Source organism: Catharus ustulatus, chromosome 18, assembly GCF_009819885.2.
Source record: "Catharus ustulatus isolate bCatUst1 chromosome 18, bCatUst1.pri.v2, whole genome shotgun sequence".
In the NCBI taxonomy this organism is placed as follows: Eukaryota; Metazoa; Chordata; class Aves; order Passeriformes; family Turdidae; genus Catharus; species Catharus ustulatus.
The window spans coordinates 6,728,198-6,749,029 of record NC_046238.1 but is presented as its reverse complement, the minus strand read 5'-3'; the positions used below and the strand labels follow the sequence as shown (position 1 = coordinate 6,749,029).

At 44.8% G+C, this 20,832-nt stretch overlaps 1 protein-coding gene across 1 annotated transcript in view; it reads right to left on the bottom strand.

Moving 5' to 3' along the window:
• The window catches only part of FBRSL1 (fibrosin like 1), a 498,161-nt gene that overhangs the window by 3,139 nt on the left and 474,190 nt on the right, over positions 1–20,832 (bottom strand). The window contains exons 10-19 of the mRNA XM_033075794.1: positions 17,297–17,532; positions 15,139–15,189; positions 14,129–14,224; positions 10,702–10,773; positions 10,102–10,140; positions 9,187–9,258; positions 7,827–7,959; positions 4,652–4,729; positions 3,139–3,222; positions 1,889–2,123 (exon numbers count right to left, since the gene is read on the bottom strand). Of these exons, the coding sequence (XP_032931685.1) occupies positions 1,889–2,123; positions 3,139–3,222; positions 4,652–4,729; positions 7,827–7,959; positions 9,187–9,258; positions 10,102–10,140; positions 10,702–10,773; positions 14,129–14,224; positions 15,139–15,189; positions 17,297–17,532 (1,096 nt within the window). The remainder of the gene's footprint in view (positions 1–1,888; positions 2,124–3,138; positions 3,223–4,651; positions 4,730–7,826; positions 7,960–9,186; positions 9,259–10,101; positions 10,141–10,701; positions 10,774–14,128; positions 14,225–15,138; positions 15,190–17,296; positions 17,533–20,832) is intronic.

Genomic DNA, 20,832 nt, shown 5'->3' with positions numbered 1-20,832 from the left:
TGAGACTGCTCAGGAAAGGATTTGGAAAGCTCTACAAACACCAGCTACAGCTGTGATGCTATGCTAAGTGATGTACACTAGCTGCCTTTTCATACTTCAAAGACAAAAAAAGTTAAATGTTCACAAATGTAGGACTAAACTGGGAATGTGGCTGGAAGAATACTATTTCACCCTAAGACAATTTCACTGAGAAAGGTAGGGAAAGAAGAATTCTAGACAGCTTATTTTTCTTTTAAAAAAGCTTATTGTGTGTTCATGTGCCTATCTTGCTGCCAGACCTTCTCAGCTGTAAAACTTGGGTTCCTTTCCTAAAACACTGACCCAGGCACACAAAACAGAAGCCTACAGAAATGTATGCAGGTGCTTCCCAAGTCAGCCTCATTGAGCGGAAGCAGCTGTAAGGTGAAGCTGATTTTCCTGTGGAACTGCAAGATGTTCTGTTGTTGGCAGTCCTTGCAGGTAAGCCAGATGCTTCAGGAGAAACATTCTTGAGTTGGCCATGAAACTGAGCAACTGAGCTGTGTTTCAAGAGGACCTGCTGCGATAAACAAGGGGTCTGATGACAACATCCATGGTTTAGAAAGAGAGGCACAAAGGTTTACATTTCCAATTGCACCTCTGCCTCTGAGCAAGCCAATTAGTCACAGTTAATCCCACCTTTTTAACAGGGGAATAAATAATGCTCACCTTCTAAAAGCACTTTGCTCTGAAGGAGAAACACTTCAAATGCAAAATATGATCATGTGATTGAGAGAACTGCATTATGCAGCTGAGAGGCTCGCTGATGCCTAAGTTTTAAGTTGTGTTTGTTTTTGAGAGCTGTAAGACCCGAGTGCTGAAAGCAGGAGGTGTTCTGGGAAGCTGTGTAAGTATTTATCCCTTATGATTACATTTGCTAACTCAGCTTTCTTCCTCTGTGGTAATTCTGATTGCTGGTCAAGGATGTGGTTTATTAAAACCACGGCCAAACAGGGATGCTGAGGACAGTTTAAGCTAAATTAATAGAAGTGTAATAGAGCTGTTAACCCCTGTGTGAACACTCTTGAGAGTAAAGTAACCTTGGTCTGCAAATGAATTCCACTAGAGCCAAGAGAGGATACCTGAACAAAATCTGTGCAAGGATGTCAGACAATTTAACATGTAAAGCAAGAAGATTTTCAGCCTATTGCTTCCATATAATCTTGTTCACAGGTACTGCCTGAAGATCTTATAAAAAGCACTCCAGTGAACTATGAACCCCTATCACTAGTCAAGCACACACATCTAAGACTTGCAAGGTGTTACTGCCTACAAAGAAGTAGCCAGTTGGAGACAATATAAAGGAGAAATATAAAGGGCTTCACAGCTTCAAAATCATGTAACTGAAAGCTAATAAAGTAACTACAGCCCAGGTGATACAGGCCTGTCATCGTTAATAAGGGTTTGCCCACAATGCAATTTTTTAAAATCAATTTTGCTAATGGATTTATGCACACTGCTCCAGATACAGGCATTTGCATTTTTATCTCGTTAATGTCCAGCTAACATTTGAATTCATCAGCATATCTGTACATTAATGAGAACTACGAATGTCTCCAAAGGACCCATCACAGTTTCAGAATGCACAGCAATGCTAAAGCAGCTGCATTGAAAACAACCAAATTTTCAGTACACTGAAAACACAGTAACACAATTCCTCAGCCTGGTGTGTTTTGTTAACTGACTAGCAGGGACTGGGTTACCCTATTTCCACAGAACACAAATCCTAAAAGGCAAAGAGGAATTTTTTTGGTGCTGCTAGTACTTGAGGAAAAGGTCTATCAGCTGCTTTAAGGATCAGTAACATTTTAGGGAAAACAGAAAAAATACAGAGGAAAAACAGATCTAGGAGGAAGGCCAGAATGCTCACCTGTCTTTGTCTCTGTCGTCTTTGCTCAGAGAAAGATCCCTCTTCTCGGGCTCCCGCTCTCTGTCCCTGTCATGGTTTGTCACCGAGGAGCTTCGCTCCGAATCCGTGGGCTTGGGCCACTGTGGGGGTGTTGGGAAGGACGGCGGGGTCCGGTGGAGTCTATTCCATGGCTCATGGGGGTTATTGAAATTCTGCAGGTTTGGGCCATCTTTGTGAGTAAAAATGTTGTTGTGAGCTAGAATAATGGCAGGGGGAGGAAGAGTTAAAAATAATTCACAGCAAATCATTATACAGACATTTTTCACAATATTAGTCACAACCAGAACTGTTCTTTTAAGGCTTTTTAATGGTGAGGGGGAGCTACTAGTGAGTGGACGCAGATAATTCCAACACTGGGTATAAGATCTACCAGCTCTTTTAAGGTTGTTATTGGAGGAAGCTTTATACATTTCAGTAACTCAGACACTACTGAAAATGCCCAGCTTCTCTTCTCCCCCCACCCCAGGCAAGGGCTCCAGCACAAAAGCAGTATTTTTCCTCAGCTCCTCTCTCTGGCAAAAACTTTAATTTGTGGGTAGTTACAAGCAATCAGCTGCCTGCAGCTGAGGCTTCAGGGACTTTTTTGTTGAAGAACCCAGACTGTTTGGTGGTATGTGTATGTGTGTGTACAAACACAGAGCTTGGCTGTAGGCTTTTCAGAACAGTCACTCGATTTTCCTCCATCCATCTTCAGCTGATTCCTGTTGCACCATGAGATGCACAAGCATGCTCTCTTATGTGCTTTCTTATGTGTGGCTCTCAAGCATGTTTCACCTACAGGTAACATGTTTTTGAAGTAGAATTATTTTATACAGGTAATTTAAACTTCAGCCAACGGTTACAGAGGAAGTCTACAGGAATTAGAAGTATCAATAGCTGCTGCACTGTGCATCTTCCCTGGTGAAGGGTGTTACTTTAGGTGCCCACAGGGTCCCAGAGCTGGGATGGGTTTTGCAGCTCCAGTGTCTCTCTGAGCACACAAGGTACCAACCCTCAGCAGTGAGGAGGCACAGAGCACAGCTACTGATCTCTGTGACATGCAGAAAAGCTCCCACCGCAGAGACCTGGAAATCTTAGGTGCAGTGTTTTCAGATAGGAGAATGGAGGTTAGGAATTAAACTTCTTTAAAAACTACCACCAGCTGCTGTAAATATTAGCATGTGGCTTTTCTGGAAGGGATGTTTGTCTGCAGTAACCCAGCCAGTACTTACTCAGAGCATGACTGCCTAATCCTCCAAAGGCATTGCTGCCTAAGTTCCCAAGGCCGCTGAAGGTGCTTGACCTGCTAAATGGATCTGGAAAGGCAAACAGGGATTTAGCAGGCATTTAGCCAAGAATGTTGGAGAATGAAACATACCCCTCCCCTTCTTAACGGTTTGAATCCAAGTAGGATTAGGCCAGACTTTAAGCTGATCCTTCTCATTGCAAGGTTCTTTGCACAGAAAATTCCCATCATGTTAAAATGGAGAAGGGATTCAGTGCTCACTCTGCAAACAGGTGCTGCAATAAACTTTTGTATTCGAGTCAGAAGTGAGTTAGAAATCAAGGTCTAATAGCTGAAATTAAGGTGGCTGCTGAGCTGTAACTCTTTTTCCTTATCAGTACTAATAGCAGAAACATTGCAATTGCCTTGAAAGAAGAATCTCAGCAGGCCCCTTGGCCAGCATTGAGATGACTGCCTTGTTTCTGCTCTTTTTTTCCCAGTAAAGGCACCCATCCACCAGGAGAGGTTCCTCTCTGAGAGCACACAGCCCGTCTCAGGTTTCCTCACTCCAGAGACAGCTATGGGTTAAATCCTACCAGTGTACTTGTTTTCTTTCCTACTGGTCATCTGCCCCACTGTCGTTTTGACTGTCCCCTTCAAGCCTTTAACTTGCCATGTTACAGGAGGTAATGCTGCTCTCCACTTCCTCACAGATATCACATTTAAAATATCAAGGCAAATGGCACAAATAGCTTGCATCTTTAAGCAAACTGCTATTTGCTTATTTACTTATTTTAATATAGATGTTCTTGCCCTTCCTCTTTGATCTTAAGTGGCTGAGTGACTCGGTAGAGATAGTTAATTTTGACAGAATGCTCAGGAATTGATGTAAATCTGGATATTTGCAAGAGAAAAAAAAGTCTACTAGGTCATGTGGCATGCCACATTTACTGATTGGATGAATGTTACTAAAACATTAATCAACATAGCTTGAACTTTAATTGGCAATGAGCTGCTTGTGAACTTCTAAAATGAGGAAATTTGACAAAATCAGGCTCTACTTACTGCCAATTAGGAAACTGAAAGGCTGGCAAAATGTGCAGAATATCTACTTGCCAGGAAGTGTTCCCTAGACTCTTTTAAAGAACCTAGTCAAGACCTTTCATAGGTGGAAAATGGTACAGGAGGAGCCCATTTTAAGCTGAGGCTTGTCTGAGGTATCTTTGTACAAATTTCCCCCATTTCTTCAGGCATGCTCAGGAGCACAGGACTCTACAGGTCACAGCTTTGCTCCAGAGCAGTGTCCCAGCAGTGACAGATGTGACAGCTCTGCACTGCCCTCTCCTTTGGGGGACAGTGAGGGGAGGTGCTAGGAGCTGGCAGGGATGAGAAGCTGGCCAGCTTCTGGATCCTGAGGCAGTGTAAGCACTTCCTTCCCCCAGTGGGCCAGTGCAGGACCACACTGAGAGCCAGGAAGGGGGCAGAGGTACAGAGATGAAGGCAGGGTTACTTACACTTACCTGCCAAGTGGTTTGTAGGCAGGAAGCTGCTGTGGTGAGGTGAGGGACCAAAAGGGGTGGTGGCTGGATGTGTCGCACCTGTGAGAACAAGGTCACTTTTTAGTCCAGGGGCAAGTGACTCCTTGTATACACAGAGCTCCTGGCCATCCCATTCAAGAGCTGGATGCAAAGGCCACATTTAAACAACAAAGGCAGGGGAAGACCCCAAACCTTAGCTGAGCAAGCACCAGGCTGGATTTCCCTGGGAGCCCTACCAAGGAGACTAGCAGAGCACTAGGAGGCAGGAGGAGACCTTGCATGAGGGCTGGTGCTCACCTGGAGTAACAAGGAAGCCAAGCTCTTTGTCTGACATTTTCACTCATTACTCCATGTTTACATTAAAAAGGGTCAGCCCAGGTTATGGGCCCAGACAGAAGGTGCTCAGAAGTGACTGATTAGAGTCTATATGAAACACCAGTTAATGACAGGCACACAGGGAACATCAATCATGCTTATCCCATGAGAGCTCCAGCTACGCTCCCACATCTGCCTCTGCATCCACAGGCTCCCCCCTGGTATTTTTTCCCTTTCCTAGACACTGCTCATTGCCATGGTGCCATGTTTCCTCGTGGGAAAGAACATCACTGCTGAGCATGCTGAAGAGGCTGAAGAGATGGGAAGGAAGGGGGTGAAACAAGCAGGTCTGCCCTGTATTTCAAGGTGGACCAGGCTCATGCAGAAATCTCTGCTCTTCCTTCAGAGCAGAAAATGAGAGATTTTCTTCCTTTGCAGGCAGGCATATGTGAATCTGAATGGGCTCACAACCTCAGTGTGAAAAGCACTGGTGTCACCTGTCACTGGGGTACGTGGTCAGCCCTGACCTGGCCTTCCTTGGACACAGAGCCCAACCCCTGATGGTTGCTGTGAAACACACTCATGTGTCCAGAACAAACTGTGAAACCTGAGGGGCAGAGAGAGTTCTGTGTCCCTCAACAGCCTGGGCACCTCAAACCTAAGCAGCCAGAAAATGAGTAGAAGAAACTTAAGAAGAGACCATGGCAACGAGACCTATGTAGCACCTCTCTATAAACATTCTGACTGCTCCAATGCTTCAAGACGGATGGAGACTGTCATCTTTCTAATCCTTTAAGATTTCAGAAGGTGTATAATGGATGGGGGATTTCTTCAAAGGAGACGGCTTACAAACTCCACTACATGGGCTGATAATAAAAAATCCTCAGGAGAAAGCCAGGAGCAGCATTGCAGGCTGTCAGGCAGTTATTAAATAGACCGTCTGCCAGGCAGCCCAGCATCCGTCCTGGAGACAGGTGGCCCTAAGATAACTTATGTCTCCCCCAGTAACCAGGCAATGCAGCAGAACCAATGATTCACATCAATTGCACACGTGCTCAGTAAGGTGAAAAGAATGCCTCAGATATTCCTGAGTAAAAGATTTATTCCTCCACGTATTCCAGCTGCAGTGTTTGCTCACGTTGACAGCACTCTTTACATGGATTTACTGTGTGATGGCTCTTGTGATTAATATACTCACAGACAGGTTGTTGTAAGGTTGTTTCTCTCTACTGAAAGTTTTCTATTAGTTTGCCTTCTCTAATGTTTCTATTTCATACTATTTTCCCTCTTGCTTTTACGTATTAAAAGCAAGCCATGCTTGCATCTTTTAAGGGAAAAATCTCCAGATACCAACTGGACTGGTGCTTGTCTGCCTGTTAGGATAACTCTGTCTGGAACAGCCTTCAGTAGCAAAACCAGACATGAAACAAGATTTTTGTAATGACAACACAGGACAAACTGAGGAAAATAAGGATGAGGAAACATCTGCCACAGGAAACAGGCAGAGGTTTGTAAATAAGCAGTGTTTATGCATCCAAGTAGATGCAATAAGTATCCTGGCCTTGTACTATCACAACACCTTTATAGAGACCAAAATACAGGGTAGCACCCTGCAATGTAGAGCTGGTACCAGCACTGATCAGGTGTGGTAGAAATGTGCATTTGATGCTTAAGAATTTCCATCCACAGAGCAGAAAGACAGACTGAAACATTGGTGGAGTTCCTGAAGGTTATCTGGCATCTGCATTTGAAACTAATTTCTCACAGAAACTTCAGCTTGATTGTCATCTGTTGCTTTTCTGTCATTTTTGGGACAGAGTTCAAAACTGTTTTAATGTCATTAATTTCAACAGGGTTGAACGGAGGCTGAATATGATCATGTCTGCATTGAGTTTGGGTGATTGTACAATATTGCATCATGAAACAAGAGTAACATTAGGGCAGAAAATTACATTATTTGACAATTAATTACATACATAAAGAGCTAAGTTACATCTCATCAACTGATGCAGCTCATTCAGAACACAGACTTTGGCATCTCAAACAAAGAGAGAAAATGTGAAGAAGTTGAGGGGAAAGTTAAGCTTGAGAATAAAAACAACATTTGGCATTTGGTAGACAGATGTCCACACGAATTCACACTGGTCTCTTAGACCAGAATGTGAGAACTGCAGTCTCCCATGGTCAGAGGCAACGAGAACAACACGGTGAAGGTTACTGTCCTTTGTTAATTGCATAATTGTAATTACTTTTCCAACAGATTGGAAAACAATTGATCAGTGTAAACTGTGTTTAATTCTTTGGGGCTTTTTGTAAATTCAGTATATCATTTTAAGCCCCAGAATTTGCTGAACTTTGTAACACATAGGGGAATTTTCTATTTAACTTAACAAATACACCTTCTGTGGTATTTTCAATGCTGTTATTGAAGTTTTCCTTTTACAAAAAACCCCTTGTTTTCAGAAAACAAACAGAAACTTGGTGAGTGGAGGAGCTGAGAAGAATAACATGGCAAATATAAAAGCAAGAAAGAGTCTGGGGCCACTTCCAATCCTGTGCAATGGAAACATTTTCAAGTGTTTTGTCAAAATGACTTTTAAAAGATCACTCTGTAGCCTATTAATCAGGCACATAAGAACCAGCTGCACAGAGAGGACTGTGAGCCAACTGCTGCAGCTCAGTGATGTGCAGAGAATCCTGCACTGGAGGTGGTGGCAGAGCCCTGCTCACAGCAGTGTCTCTGCACTCCTTGAACCAACCTTGCCTCTATTTCTGAGGCACATGTAGCTGTAAAGACATGCATGAAATACACTGACTGTAACAAGGAATGATGTTCCCTTACCTGTGGTAGAAAACAGAGGCCTGGCAAGATCTTGTGGATAATGGAAGCCTGGAAACACTCCAGGGGCGGGAGGTCTGCTGAACAGGTCAAGTTTACCACCTATCTCAAGCTTGTGGGGATCCAGCTGCATTTGCTGTCAAATGATATAAAACCAAGCTCATTACACACTTCTTTTGTATGGGAGAACAAGAGACAGAGTTAAGGCTCATCCCTCCTCAGCCCTGCCAGGGAGTGTTAGGGACAGTGACAGCAGTCCCCGGTCATGCAGTGCATTTGTGCCGTGCTCTGCCAGGCTCTGCAGGGCCAGCCCAGCCTGCAGCCTCTCAGCTGCCTGCCCCATGCCAGGGAAGGTCTGCAGGGAGCACACAGCCCCTCAGCCCATGCTGGAGCAGGAACATGACACACTGAGTGCACGGCACCCCAGGAGCAGTTGGCTCTCTCAGCCTGACAAAAAATACTCTGCAGGCACAAAGCTGCTGACAGGAGCTGGGTGATGGGCTCGTCTGTTCTGCCTCTCCAGTTGGAGAGAGATGTGCCCAGACTATGCCCTTCCTGCAGCCAGGACAGCTCAGTGTGCAGGCAAGGGGCAAAGGATGAAGGAAGCTACGAGGCTCCTCCAGACACTGCTTTTATCCTTGCCCTGTAGAAGTGAGCACGGCCAGAACGGCACCTTAGTCATAAAAGCCTATCAATAGCCTAAAGATTATGTTTTGCTTATTAAAATATATGGACATACACCCCCTTCAGAAACACCCACTCAAGAAGAGAACAGCTGTCATTAATGGGACAAAAAAACTACTGCAGGAGCTATGAAAAAATACAATCTACACAGTCCCTTTATCAGCTGTTCTACCTGCCATAGGGAGCCTCAAGCCAGCAACAGCACCCCAGGGTACCGACATCCTGTTACCTCTTGAGTGTTAAACCCCCTCCCTCTGCCCACCAGCACAGCAGCACAGGAAGCCCCACAACCTCTAACACTGATGTTATCAATCTACTCTCCTGCTCTCTGCTCTGTAATGTTCTTCACTGCATCGGCCATTTCATTACCTCCTCCACAGGAGGTACTAATGCAGAAGGGAAGCGACATCAAACGCGCATGCTTTGTAAAAAAACTATTGACTTGGGGAAATTACTCTGCCCCTCGCTTTCTTCCCCTCTTTCTGGCTATGCACCCACCTCCTCTGCCCTCAGATAAACTTTACAGTTGCTACAATAAATGTTAAAGGAGTGTAAGTATTAGTTAATCAATACAGGCAAGCTTGAGAATCACCACAGAATTGCTTCCTGCCCATTACTCACTCAAATACGATCTGTAAGCTAAAAGACTTGGCTTTGTTCCAGAAACCATCTGAATTACCTTTATCTTTTGCTGGTGATGGTAGATCTGCCAGGCGATCTGTACATGAACCGCACACCACTTCCCGGGTTTCTGCAGTGGAAAGCACAAGAATTTAGATTAATTTATACGTTGGCAATCTACACCAGATAGAACATTTCATTTCCCTTACTGTCAACCAGGCAGCTAAGCAATGAGAAAGGCTGATTACTAAAATGGCACAATGGGTGATCAACATTCACTTCTGCACTGCAGCAGATGATGTTTAAATTAAGAAGGAAACAGGAAGAATGTGGGATATCTTCCCCATCTCATGGACATCTGAGATCCTGCCTTGTTCTTTCCTACTTGCACTCCCCCCTTCCCAAATTGAAATGAATGGCAGCAAAGAACAGTAAGCCATGCTTAAGAGAAAGCAACTAATGGCTGAGAGTTCTGTTTCTGAAAAGAGCCCTGTTCATTCACCCCTGCTGCACTGCAGGCTAAGTCATGCGTGGTTATTATGGCTACTGGCTTTTGGGGAGGGAAAGGGTAGGGACAAACAATCCCCAGGATGAGCAGTGCCACAGCTGAACAAGTCCCTGTTTTCAGCTGAGCTGTGGTACTCACTGTTCCACTGTTTATGTGGAACATCAGCACATTGACCTAAGCCACCACGAATCTGTTCACTGGTGAATGTCTGCCCATGCTCACAGTCATTTATTTCTGTGACCCTCATTTCATACCCTGAACTATTAATGCACATAAATGGATGCAAAATAAGGCTGGGATTCAACCTAAATGTTATTAATCAGAAGTGGCAGACAGCTAACTGACATTTTGTTTTAAGTAAAGGATGAGCATGAAATTTTCTACTGGACATGTTACATTTCAAAAGCACATGCACAATAATCCAAGTGTCTGTGAATAAATATGTATATAAAATCCCCCACAAACCTTACTTACTCTTACTGGAGGCCTATAAGGGTCTGACACCTATGAAAAAAGCAGAAATAAAACAATCAGTCTTTCTAAAACTAGCCAATATACAGAAAGGTGGGGAACTTCCTTCCTCTGAACAAGTAAAAGCATTTAGAAAGCAATGTTCCAGAGAAGTCCCCTGTGACACGGGAAACCTAAAAGGCTTAAAGAAAGCTTAAAACTTCTCTTTCATTCCTTGAACCAAACTCAGCAGAATTTTATGATAAACAAAGCAGCTTCATGCCAGCAACTGAACAGTGCCAGTGCTTTTCTGAACCTTGTAATTATTCTGAAATGGAGCGCATAAAACTACTCTCCAAGCAATACTTAGAGGTAAGACATTGAAGGGGTTTCCTGCCCCATTTTCCTCTGACTTTTGAAAGAAGCCAATACATCCCTTTGAATTCACGACTGGTGGAGATTACTGTCTCACCAGAAAAAGACAACTCCTCACTGCATGTTCCCAGTCTAGAAGGCCAATTTGCTCACCAGCTTGCTCTCCTTTTATTATCAGCAATCACTGTGCTTACTGTAAACCCAGATAAGCTGAAAAGAAGTTTATATATTGTTGCCTACCCCTGGAGTCTTCTGCAGCAGCGTATGGTGGACTGTGCCTGGTCTACCTGCTACATCAATAGGGTTTGAAGTCTGAAAGACAAGAGGAGAGCGTGAATAATACTGTATCACACCAGTGGTGCATTTAACATCTCTATCTGATGTTAACAGCATTAATTAGTCCATGTTTGCACTGCGCTTTGAACACGCATATTGCTACATTAGTGCTAAATGTTATCTCTTACTGACAGCCAACAGCATTTAACCACCATGTCATTTATTATTATTGAGCAGCAGTAACAGTATTCCAGTAGCACCCCTAAGCCCTGCTGAGATCACACCCCATTGTGCTGTGCATGTGCATGGGAAGAGACATCCCTGCCCCCAAGCTTTAGAGAAATTCTTTAGACAAAACACGCAAGATGTAGGAGAGAGAACGAGAGATGTGACTCCCTCCATTTTCCAGGCAGCAACAGCACAGCAGTCAGGAACAGAATAACTCAAGCATCCCAGTCCCATGTTCCACACACTGGACCATGGCCCCTCTCTGACTGGGGCCAGGTAACACAATGCCTGAACCAGCAACAGCCCATCCATTTGCTTCGACAAGGCAAAAATGAGAAACTTTAGAAGGTGCTTGTGGGTCTTTTATAGCTTTGCATTGTTTATCCCATCATTTTCCAGCAAGAATTAAACACCTCATTGAACGAATCCCTGTTCCTCCTCCAGATCCCACCTGCTGTCCTGCCCTAGATGATCCCCAAGAACTCGTTCATCTCCTCACTCCGGCATTCATCCATCTCCCACTCCCAGAGCAACTGCACCTGGTGCCTCTGCACAGCTGAGTGCAGAGGGGTTAAACCTCATTCCCCGAGAGATTGTTTCACTCATGTTTTAGGTCAAATTATAGCAGATTTCAAACAGTACAAGCCATGAGTGTAATCCTGGGTGTGGGAGGGAAGGTAGGTTTTAGTTTGTCTAAAGCTACCTAACTTCCAGACTCATTAAAAAGCGAATTTTCGTGTGTGTGTAGGTAAGTCAATGCACTCCCCAGGCAGGTCAGAGCTCTCAGGGCATCCCTGACAGCTGAGGTAGATATAAGGTGGCAAATAAGTTACAGCTTTCATGCAGGCAAGAGCTTTAAGATCACAACATGTTAATAGCATGGTGTCATCCTGTCCCTTTGTCCCCTGGAGAAAGATGTGAATGCTTCCTCCAGCAAAGCAAACTGAATACTTCTGACCTTTTCAAGTTCTTAGCTTGTGAGAAATGGCTTTTGGGAAACTCACTGAGAAATTCACCGTCAGCCTGGATTTATGTGCAGTGGACTCACATGCACAGCTGTAGGCAAATGACATGGGAAGGGGAAAAACAAAACCAAGATCTCTGCTTTGGAAAGCAAGAAGTGCAGGAGTCAGAGTGCCAAAGCCAAATCATCAGGTCTGTAGTGATTATGCAGGCTTTAGTCAAACAGCTTGGGAGGGAGAGACCATGGAAGAACAACGCAGTAACAACGACTGGAGTGGCTCTGCCTAGAGTTCAGCTCTGCCTCCTCTGGGAGACTGGAAAGTAATGTGCTAAAGCAGCAGATCCATTTTTCAACCTATCCTTCTCTTTTTCAACTGTTAGATTGTATGTAAACACTGACTGCACTGTGCAGAGATTAAATGTCAGTGATTAACCACAACACCAGAGTGTGACCTTGCACTGCCTAAACTCAAGCTAGCAAATGCTGGATCTAAAATGAATTAAAAGGCAGTTATAAAGCACTAGGAACTGCTTAAAATGTAAAGGGTCTGTGCTCACTTTTTCTTTCTCACTATGCAACTGCTCCTTGGCCTAATAGTATTTAGCAGTGAGATGGGATCTGTGAAGCTCTGTAGTGAAGATGGAAAGCAGAAGGTGCCACTGGTGTAGCAGCAGCTCCTCGTGAACAGGAAGGAGCCTAATGGCAAAACAGCACTGGCTGCATGTGAGCAAAACTTGTCTGATTCCACCTTATTCCTGCAGCTCCTTTCCTTGGAAAGTCAACTCTGCTGCTCAGGGTCTGTAGTGACTCCCTGTCATCCCTTGCAAGAGTAACAACAATTAACACTGGCAGACAAACTCCATCAAGGGATGGCCACGCTGTCCCTCTTGTTCCCCCTGCTTCCATGAACTGCTCCTTCTCCAGGCCTGCAGCCACCACATACAGAACTGCCTCTGAACAAAGCCATTTTAGAGACTGCTATTTGTAATGTATCCCTAAAACAAAATAATGTCAAGGATTCAGTGGGCACTGATGAAATCCTCTGGTTTCCATTAAACACATTAAGTTAAGGGGGAAGTTGTAGAAGGCCTTATTTGCAGCTGTTGCTAATTACTGAGGTCAGTGAGACTGCTGAGGGAAGCACAGACCCCAGACCTGCCTGGTGTGGGTATGGAAATCACCTTCCAAAAGCAAACAGGAATGGCCAGGGTACAGTGCTGGTGTTTCAAGCCTTCTTACACAGCAGCAGAGTTCTATGGAAATGCAGCTCAAGATAAGAAATCTCTAAAATCACAGCATGTAAGGAAGCTGAACATGTCACCTTACAAATGGAGTACATGCTCCATTTTCAAACAAATGCTATATATATATCCAATCCATTATTTCTTGTTTGAAGAGATTTAACAGTTTTGTTACATTTAAAAATAGTTAATAAAAACAACATGTCTGGGAGGGTTAAAAAAAAAAAAAGCAGTGCACACCACAGAATTTGCCAAAAAATGGGGGTTATGATGGCAACATTTCCAAATGCCAATCAGTGCTAGTTGTAATGACATGTTACAGCTGCAGTGCACCTTTCAAACACATTATCTCAAAGAAGCTTGCAGGCATTAATCAACCCTCATAAAACCCACTGCAAGATAACTTTATAGATGAGAAAGCTGAGGAACAGAAGGTTTAAGCGACTTGCCCAAGGCCAGACAGTGTTGGAGCTGGGAATAAAAATTCAGCTCCTTCAAACTGCTCTACCCATTTCCAGCAGTCTCTCCCTATTGTTCCCACACTTGTGCAGTCAAAATCTCATTGTTTTTTCTGGGAATAAACACAGTTTATCTTTTGCAATCTCAGACCATTAGATTTATAAAATGATTTGGGACTCATCGGTCTATTATGAGCTGTAAATATTTCAATCAAAATAATGCACTTCACTGTATGCTTCTCCTCCAGTTTCAGCAGACCTCCCAAGTGAACCACTACATCCTTTCCAAGGAAGGATTTGCAGTGCCAAGAGAAAATTTCTGCTGAAGTGTTGGCTGCTTTGTGCAGAGGATGCTCACAGTTCTGTGGGGTGATCCTTTCCAACCCTGTGCTGCACTTCTGCTAGTTAAATCATGTGCTGCAAAATCACCAGAGACAAGACTCTGAACACAGTTTCTCTCCCAGCAAAAGAACAAAGCCTTCAGAAGAAGAAGTTTGTACCTTCGGTTGAAATGCTCCCTGAAGTGACCCAAAGGGACCTGAATGTGGAAGCATGGGTGGCATTCCAGGCATTGCTGGAGGATAGGTTGGAAAGAACTACAAAAGAAAAAGAGATGCTTATGTCACAGGATGACTTGAACAATAATGGAGGTAGGTGCCAAGCCTGGCACATACAAAAATAGTACTGTGCTGAACAAGTGCCACAGTGAAAATACACAATAAATTTGCTTTCAAAATTTTTAACAGCAAAGCCAAAACTTGAAAAATGCACTCATCCAATAAATTTTTTAGAAAGTGCTGAACAAGTGTGCCTTTAAAAATTGTGGACTATTGCAGGAAGCACAGAGCATAATTTGGGGTTGATGTTCACTTTCCATTAACTTTGCATTTTTCTGCTGTTGCAAAAAAATTGATCCTGTTTTGAAATGTGACCTGCTTTAATTTTTAAAGCAAAAGGAACCACAAGATGCTGCACTGCACTCTAACCACAGGCAACATGCACACCACCTTGTAGTTGTGTTGGCTGGGTGAAATTTTGCTTAGGCCTCTCCTGAGCACACACAGCAGTTTTACAAGTCCCAAAACATGTAGTTTTTTTTGTGCTTTGGAGCAGTGGGGAGCACCAGGAAGAAACCACCAGTCTGCCTTACTCCTGTGACCTGAGCAAAACCTTGTGAAAGAGCCATGCACTCCGGGCTGCTGCACTGGGAGAAGCACCAGCTGCAAAGGTACTGCAATGACCACTGACTGAGCAATTCCTGCGCATTCCCTGCCATCCCAGGCACAGCGATACAGAGCCGCAGCAGCAAAAATGCAGGAGACAGAGAATTTAAAAAAAAAAAAAAAAAAAAGCCCAAAGAAAACTTGGTACCTTAAAAACATAAAAATCAAGACGGAAAAAGAGCTTTAGAAATGAATGGATCAAAACACTACTCGTCAATTGAAAACAAGCAATAGAAGAGCAAGCAGAACCATCAACAAAGAAACCAACGAGAAAGGTGAGCACTCACGTTGGAATGTCGAAAGTAAGGGTTGTCTAATTTGGGAGCGTACTTGTCAAACTGGAAAGAAAAGAGAAAAAAAAAGGGAACGGGTGAGTTTGGTTTTGGCAGTAGCAGACACATCAGGATTTCAACATAGACAAATAATCATGGCCCATGTGTAAGCGTTTAACAGAGCAGAACTGACTGGTTATTCCATACTCGCTCATCAGGGACATGACTGATTTCCCCAGGCTAGCAAGGAGGAGCCCCCAGGCCACGCTGGGCACTGCCAAGGCTCACTGCAGAACCCTGTCTCGGGTACTGCATGAACAGGCTCCTGCTCTGGGAAGAGAGCAGTCCTGGTGCTGCAGCACAGAGAAACACAGGGAAGTTCAGCTCCAGGACCAGATCTGGGATCTGCCCCTGGATTGCTGAACCAGATCACAGACTAGCAGATAAGAAACATTTTCTATTAGAGCCCCACATCTACTGTGGGGCAGCCAATACCAGTTCCCAGTTTCCTGGGCTCCTCTAAGCACCAAAATTCTTTGGGAAAGGGCTGAATTACTTTAGGTACACAAATACATTTGCCCTCCCCTGCAAAAGGGATAGTTCCCCAGAGAAAAGGTGACTGTAAACTTTTTCCATTCCAGCATGGGGTTTTAACACCTCCATGTGTGTAGTCTGTGCCCTGTTTGTCCTGTTGTTGACCATCTCAGAAGCAAACCCAAAGCACACACATATTACTTTTCTGAACAGCATGTACATTCTGCTGGGGAGGAGGGAATGGGAAGAAGGCGGGGAAGGGAGCTGTAGGACCCCAGGAAAAGCTGCTTATTTGGCAAGTCAGCTGCTGTTTCACACTCCTCTATGTGCAGGAGAGTAGATTCGTAATTTCATTAATTACAGTTATTACTGGAGCCATGTCCCCTCCAGTGTAAATACCATAAATTACCAAACACATGCAGCTGTAATTTCAACACTCTTCTCTGGTGTTGGGATTAGCAGACCTGATCTAGAGGAATATAAGACGATGTGAATGAAATATAACAAAAGAACCTCGCAAGTTGTTTTTGGTCTGAGGGCTGGTATCAATGGGCACGGGTGGGAGGGGTGGGAGCTGTTCCCAAGCTTGGGTATCACAGCTCTTAAATAACGCAGGAGACTTCTGAGAAAAGATTCAGAATTGTTTTACACAGACCAAGCAAAGAAGGAAAGGTGTTTACACACAAGTACACTGAGCAAACACCTGGGGCTGGATTTTCAGCGGATGATATTGCTTTTAATTGTCTTGCTGCTAAGCAGATTACAACCCAAGAATGTCATCAAGCAGTCAGCAGTGGGAAAGAAAAGTGGGAAACACTATGCTCCTTGAGTCCTTGGTAGTTCTTCCCAAAGGCTGTTTTTACTAGCCTTAAATAGGGTTGTTTCTGCATTTTGGACACAGTGTGAAACTGAGAGGGGGGAAAAAAGCTCAATCTTGTGCTTTCAATTTCACAAAGTAATTGCCAGAAATGGGGAGAGAGTGCGTTTTAAAGTACTGACAAAATCCATTTGTAGCAGATCCCTAACAATTTTGTAACAGCTGCAGCAAAGTCCCATTGTGCTACCAGCAAATTCAATGACCAAATGCTTATTACACGGCCAGGAGGATCACTCCCAGCAGAACCAGCCACACACAAATTAGTGCTTGTTGATGTAATCAAGTAATAAAATGCCTAAATCAATACAGATCAGATATTAGGAGGGACAGAAGGATGAGATGCTGCACTGTGGTGAGAGCTCTGGGTAAGCCAGCACGGTCTGCCTTGCACACAGCAGTTGTGGGGACAGTGGCTGGGGCTGGAAGCCACCCATCCTGTAGCATCCTGGTTGGTGTCTTTTGATGTGTCAAGGCAGTTGGCTCAGGGAAAGGGGGAATAGAAAAACACAGCAGGACACACGAAAAGGAAACAAAAGGGATTCTGGACTTGTCTCGTGGGTGCTGTCTCTGCTCATGGGGAGCAGCACGGGGGATCAGGAGCTTGGTGTGGGGGCTCTGGGTGGAAAGGGGGTCCCTTTGGGAGTGCTGGCCTCCAGGCTGGAAGGGCAGGGACAGCACACCTGGCTGAAATGAAGAGGGCTGGGTTTTGTTTGACAAGAGTGGGTTAGGCTTTTTGACCAGAGATGCTCTACTTATCCTCACATTTTGGGCTGGGGTACGCACCATGGGAGGTGCAGAGGGCGGCATGAGCGGCGTCTGGGGCAAGCTGGATGGAAAAGGAGTGAATGTGTGCTGGTGGGTGTGTTGGTGCTGATGCGTGTGTTGGTGCTGGTGAAACTCCGCTCTCAGCAGCGGCACCGGGCCAAGTGAGGCAGCGGCCCGGTCCGAACTCTGAACCAAAAACCGGTTGTTCAGCTCTTGCCTGAGCAGTTCGTGATCTAGAGGAGAGAGAGAGAGAAAAAAAAAAGACACAGAGGCCCGTGGGCCTGTGAGTACCACAAAGACGGAGGAGAAAGAGTCAATATTCACCTGGCATTCCCTGTTTCTGCAGGTCATGCTGTGGTGGTTTTCTACGTGAGGACTCATTGGTGGAGGTAAGAGAGATGCCTGTGACAAAGTACCAATCAGAATCCCCGAATGAGGCTGGCAATACATGATTGGTTGGTTGAATGATATCAACAGGCTGGTATCTAAAGACAAGAGAGAACACCATGAGTCATCACAGCAGAAAACATCATCGGGGCTCGCACTCCGCCCGGCCCGCCCGCCCGCCCGCGCCCGCCCGCTCTGTCCGCCCGGCACCTGCTCAGAGATCCAGCATTACCTCTGGGGTCACACCTCAGATATCAGTCTCACCTCTGGGGTCACACCCAGAGATCCAGCATTACCTCTGGGGTCACACATCAGAGATCAGGCTCACCTCTGGAGTCACACCTCAGGGATCCAGCATTAATTCTGGGGTCACACCTCAGAGATCCAGAATTACCTCTGGGGTCACACCTCAGAGATCCAGCATTACCTCTGGGGTCGCATCTCAGAGATCCAGAATTACCTCTGGGGCCACACTCCAGAGATCACCCTCACCTCTGGGATCACACCCCAGAGATCCAGAATTACCTCTGGGGTTACACCTCAGAGATCAGTCTCACCTCTGGGGCCACACCTCAGAGATGCAGCATTACCTCTGGGGTCACACTCCAGAGATCCAGTATTTCCTCTGGGGTCACACTCCAGAGATCCACAATTACCTCTGGGGTCACACCCCAGAAACCCAGCCTCACCTCTGGGATCACATCTCCTAGGCTCACGCACCTTCCTGCTCAAAGGAGGTGCTGGGGAGTGCCCTGGAGGCCAACAGCTCACTTCAGAACAGCAGGACTGACCTTCATCCTCTGGGTGTGTGACAGTCAGAGGCACACACACACACACACATACACACTGATGTGTGTTAAGCTCTGACACATATGTACTTCACAGGTAAAATGTTGGTAAGTTCTTCAGTGCAATGGGATAACCGTGGGTTTGGGTGGCTGGAAATTGCCTGCTCAGACGTCCATCCCTGTGCCATCCCCCCTTCTCAGCCCCAGGGCATGCATGCAATGACCAGAAATATCTATCCTATCAATCAAGGCCTTCCTTGCACTAAGCTTTTTATTGAGATCTTAAATAGCTAGATCCTCCTCAATTTGTAACAGGTTGTAATTCTTGTTTTTTGTCATTGCCTCCAGGCTTTTCTCCTCTGAGAAAATACAGAGGAGGAATCAGTGGGAAGAGGACAAACATTGAAGTAGCTCAAGATCTCATCAAGGTTGCAACGAGTGCTGAAAAAAAATGTTCCACCCTATGACATGGTCTCTTCTCAGCATCCTCCTCTGGAATAACAACTTGCATTGAATGTGAATGTGGTTCAGGGCAGGGGAAGACACCAGTGCTTCAGAAATGATGTCACTGAAGACAGTAAGGACCAATGTCCACTCCTCCAAAATGTCTGCTAGTATAACAATTAAATCTATCTGTGGCTTTGCCTAAGAACTTCACACAGGGATTAGCATTCAACATGTTAAATATTTTTAAAGCGAAGACCAACATGTGTCCCCAGCTGTGGATGACACACACCCAGTCCTGACTGATCTACCTGCTTCTGAATTTACACAAATCCACTTCTTTGACTGTAACAGCCCCTTCAAACTAGAGCTCTGAATATAAAGGGGCAAAAGAACACCTGCACTTTAAAGTTTTATTTCATGTTCTGCAGGGATTTCTTTCACTTCAATTTTTTACAGTAACATTAGAAATGTCTAAATCAATCACTTTCTGAAGTGACATGGTTAAGGTCTTTAAAAACATGCATTCTGATGGGGAACTTCAAGGTCTCTACTATCACTGAAGCCTACAATCAAAAGTCACATTTGAAAGCAAATTTTGGGTGCACAAGTCATTTGCTTTTCAGTAACAAATGTACTGCTAAGAGCAGGTACTGTGCACTGCTACAATCCATATAATAATTAATACAAAAGCAGAAAGTATATATATTTGTGATACTGAAGCCTAAGGCACTGAAGCAAAAGAGTCTATAATGGGTTCTCCTCAGATTGAGCAAATAAAAAAAGAACTATAGGCTGAAAGCACTTAGATCCAAAACCTAACCTCTTTAGAGAATATGAGCATGATTTCATGTGTGTGTGTGTGTGTTTACGCTTTTAAATCTGGCATGACTTAAAGAAACTGAATCCTTCTGTTAGCATCAAGATAATCCACTTTTCTGGAGGGGGAGATAAAAGCAAGTTGGCAGTTGTAAGTGCTCTGATATCCAGTTTCTTTAAGAGGCTGGAAGTCAGACTGATAGATTTGCAGTTGGCTCCAGCCCATAGCCCTCTACCACAACTTTGGCCTCCGTCAGGAGAAGAAAAGGCCTGGAGATGTTTGGAGAAGCTGTGTGGCACTTGGAGGAGTGGCTGCTTTGTAGTAAGGATGGAATTGCAAAGCAACAGCCCAGCTCTGAGAGCAATGTCTGGATCAGAACTAAGCTCTTGCACCTGCCAGTGATGTCAGGTCCAGTCACACCATAACACAAACAGGAGCAGGGTGCCTGAGCAGCCCTTGGGACCTGCAAGCACTGTCCTGTGTGCACACATGAGCTGGGCATGGCACAAGAAGGGCACTCCTGCTCATGGTGCCCTCATGTTCAGGAGAGGAGAGACACAGACCCCTGTTTGCTCTGAGTATCCCACATCAGGGCAGCCCTTGAGCAGATGGCAGAAGCCCAGCAAGGGCTGCTCCTAAGTTACTGGCATTAGCTTTAGGTTTCAAAAGGAAGAAATGCCACCAGAAGTGCATTCTTGTCTCCCTCTTCAGGGCTGCTCAGCAATATTGTCTGCTTTTAAGAAAGTTTTATGTGAATGACAACAGAAGCTCCTGGCTCTGCAGCACTCTGTATTGATTTTATGATGTGCCACTTTGCAGGCATTTCATATAGTGCAGACAAGAGGCATTTCACTGTCTGCAGGGTTAGACACGCAGACCTTTTCCTCCACTAACTTAGGCTTCTCCTACTTAAATTGCAGGAGAAATCCTTTTAGTAGGAGCAAGACTGTTAGTGTTTCCTGGCAAGCTGCTGAATGTGAATAGGTCACTTGATCTTGCATCTCCTGAAGTTAATGGTGAAAACATACTTGCTTTCAGTGACTGCAATATCATGCTTTTAGTGAGCCCTCTGCTATTTCCTTTTGCTATGCTTT